General features: G+C 38.4%; 1 protein-coding gene across 1 annotated transcript; it reads left to right on the top strand.

Annotated features, from left to right (window-relative positions):
- Positions 1-1,968: 1,968 nt before the first annotated feature.
- LOTGIDRAFT_66497 (hypothetical protein) lies at positions 1,969-2,586 on the top strand (the record flags this gene model as incomplete). Its single annotated transcript, XM_009057877.1, has 1 exon — positions 1,969-2,586. A coding segment is annotated over one exon (618 nt), but the record flags the coding sequence as incomplete, so codon positions are not given.
- Between the last annotated feature and the right edge of the window lie 996 nt (positions 2,587-3,582).

Below are 3,582 nucleotides of genomic sequence, written 5' to 3'. Positions count from 1 at the left end.
TGAAAAACCGGAATTTTTGGCACTTTTCCGCAAAAAAAAAAAGTGCTCAGAATTCACTTTTATGCACATTGGGGGAGAGCTAGAGAAGCACCGAGTCCAAATCGATTTCCGAGACCAAAAAAATTCGACCCAAAAATGGATTTTGGTACCACAGGTAGCTACCTGTTGAAATTTGCCAATTTTGCCTTTTTTGAAAATCCAAATTTTGCAGCTTCACCACGGTCAAAGCAGTTGAGATAGGATGCTGAAATTTTGACAGGTACTAGTTTGAAATCTTAGCTTTGCAATGCCACAAACCGCGATTCCATATCTGCCTTACTTTGGAAGCACTGAGCGTTTTAGTTTTGTCCATGAAAAACCGGATTTTTTGGCACTTTTCCGCAAAAAAAAAAAGTGCTCAGAATTCACTTTTATGCACATTGGGGGAGAGCTAGAGAAGCACCGAGTCCAAAAAACCGGGTTACATCGATTTCCGAGACCAAAAAAATTCGACCCAAAAATGGATTTTGGTACCACAGGTAGCTACCTGTTGAAATTTGCCAATTTTGCCTTTTTTGAAAATCCAAATTTTGCAGCTTCACCACGGTCAAACCAGTTGAGATAGGATGCTGAAATTTTGACAGGTACTAGTTTGAAATCTTAGCTTTGCAATGCCACAAACCGCGATTCCATATCTGCCTTACTTTGGAAGCACTGAGCGTTTTAGTTTTGTCCATGAAAAACCGGATTTTTTGGCACTTTTCCGCAAAAAAAAAAAGTGCTCAGAATTCACTTTTATGCATATTGGGGGAGAGCTAGAGAAGCACCGAGTCCAAAAAACCGGGTTACATCGATTTCCGAGACCAAAAAAATTCGACCCAAAAATGGATTTTGGTACCACCTGTTGAAATTTGCCAATTTTGCCTTTTTTGAAAATCCAAATTTTGCAGCTTCACCACGGTCAAACCAGTTGAGATAGGATGCTGAAATTTTGACAGGTATTAGTTTGAAATGTTGGCTTTGCAATGCCACAAACTGCGATTCCATATCTGCCTTACTTTGGAAGCACTGGGCGTTTTAGTTTTGTCCATGAAAAATCGGATTTTTTAGCACTTTTCCGCAAAAAAAAAGTACTCAGAATTCACTTTTATGCACATTGGGGGAGAGCTAGAGAAGCACAGAGTCCAAAAAACCGGGTTACATCGAATCTAAAGTTTGTATTTGAAAGCCTCTTTTGCCAATATGCATTAAAAATTTGAAAAGAAAAATTTCTGTTCTATGTCAGATATTTGGGTTCTATTTTTTCTGACATGCCCAGTATATAGTATATATGAATATTGGTGCAAACTTTCAGCATTGTAGCTTTGTAAGTTTTGACGCAAAAGAATTATTTTTCTTTGAGCACTTCTTGTGCACCAATATGCGGACTGCATATAGCTAGTTTCCAAACTTACAGATTTGGATTTGATTTCATGTGTTTTTTTAAGTCCTTTGACTTAAGTCCGTGATATTTGAGTTCTGTTTTTTCTGACATGTCCAGATAGTCCATGTGAATATTGGTACAAAATTTCAGCATTGTAGCTTTGTAAGTTTTGACGCAAAAAAATTATTTGTCCTTGAGCACTTCTTGTGCACCAATATGCAGACTGCATATAGCTAGTTTCCAAACTTACAGATTTGGATTTTATTTCTTGTGTTTTTTGAAGTCTGGTTGGTGGTCTGGATCCCGAATCGATATGTCGTTTGTTGTTCTCACTGTCAATAATCGGTAAATATCGAAGTTGTCCAAAGACATTTGACCCTTTGTGTTGTTTTTTCGTTTGTGTTTATTATTGTTGAAGACTTATATTTGATATTTGGTGTTCTGAATATTTTATTTAGACTTTGAGACTGTGTTTTGTCCCGTCTTCTGCCAATATGGCAGATGACACTCCGGACACACTAGTCATATCGGACAAGAGGAAAATTGTCCGAAAATTCGGACGGCCCATTTTTTCAAAAGATGCAACTGTTTTGATTTCGGTCAGTAATATGAAAGTGATGACGGCTAGTAAAGTGATTGCGGCTGTTCAAGGTGCACTGGGAGAAGATTCTATTTTGTCCTGTGTCCCTAAAAATGGTGATGTGTATGAAGTATCATTGATTGACATTGAGTCTGCAAGAGCCATAGTCGATAAAGAATTGAAGATTGATAATCAGCCAATTTTTGTTCGTCACCTGTCCTCAAAGGTAAAAGTTGTTTCCTTCATGCACCTGTCAGGACTAATCACTGATGAACAAATTGAATCAAAGTTAAAGCTATGGCGAGTTGAGCTTCTTGGTCCTATCAAACGTCGTCGCTATGAAAATACCGATGTCTTTGATGGCACAAGGTTTATGAGGGTTAGATTTCCACCAGATGTTTCCTCTCTACCGTATTCTGTTGGCTTCCAAATTGAATCTGGAGTAGAATATTACAGCGTTCGTCATGATCACCAAGAAAAGGTATGCTTTAGCTGCCTGTCCCCCGGTCATCTCAATTCAGCTTGTCCTGATAGAATTTGCCGTAGTTGTAACAAAAGAGGTCATATTCAACGAAATTGTCCTGATACCATCAAGGAGGATTGTGTTTGCGACCCTCCTATCATCTGGGCCATTGGTGCGACTAATGTTCAGAATAAACCCAGAGATAATAATGATGATTTTGATATTGATACAAGTTGTTCAGGTAGTCCTGATAGGTCCAGTATAGTAAGTGCGGATGATGTTACTTTTCAAGAATCTTCAGAGCATTATGATGATAACATAACCGTGCTTGAGCCAGTTTGTTCAATGACCCCTGATGCTGAAATGAAGTCTGATTCCTGTATCCCTGTATCAAATGATATATCCATTTCCGATAATTCTGAGTTGAAATGGTCTCGTGTGCCTGCGACTAAAAAGAGTTCTTCTTTCCGGACAAAGAGTCTCTCACCGAAGAGAAAATCGCTTGATCACGTGATCGGCAAAATTGTGAAGAAACGCACAACAGTTAATTTAAAGCATGTTACTAAATAACCTTTTCCGTAAATCATTATTCATGCTCTTTGTCTCTTTGAACGCTGCCGGACTTAGAAACCTAGATAAACTGACAAAAGTATTTCAACTTGTTCAATCCCTTTCTGTAGGAATATTTTGTATACAGGAAACGTTTTGGGATGACTCTTTTATTAAACAATATCAACATCTATGGGATGGTGATATTTACGCCTCTTGTGATTCTGGTAGTCATAGACGTGGTTGTGCAATTCTAGTGTCTAAACATTTTTCAAAAAGTGTTTCCTTGGTTTCTTCATCGAATGATGGAAGGTTCCTTAGGTGTTCTTTTGAGCGAGATGCGGTTGATTTTAACATTGTATCTTGCTATGCTCCAAACGCAGAGGATGATAAACCCAAATTTCTCGAGCGCCTTGAATCTGATATTCCTAGTGAGAAATCATGTATGATTTGCGGAGATTTTAATGATGTGATGAATCGTTTCTGTGATCGTGCTAAAGGAATGGCTTCCTTTGGTGTTGGATCGTCCGGTCTTTGTGATTTTGTTGATCGCTGTAAGTTGATTGATTGTTGGCGCTTTTTCAACCC

This window comes from Lottia gigantea, assembly GCF_000327385.1.
Source record: "Lottia gigantea unplaced genomic scaffold LOTGIsca_312, whole genome shotgun sequence".
In the NCBI taxonomy this organism is placed as follows: domain Eukaryota; kingdom Metazoa; phylum Mollusca; class Gastropoda; family Lottiidae; genus Lottia; species Lottia gigantea.
The sequence above is the reverse complement of the archived record's forward strand: the minus strand, read 5'-3'. Positions and strand labels throughout refer to the sequence as shown.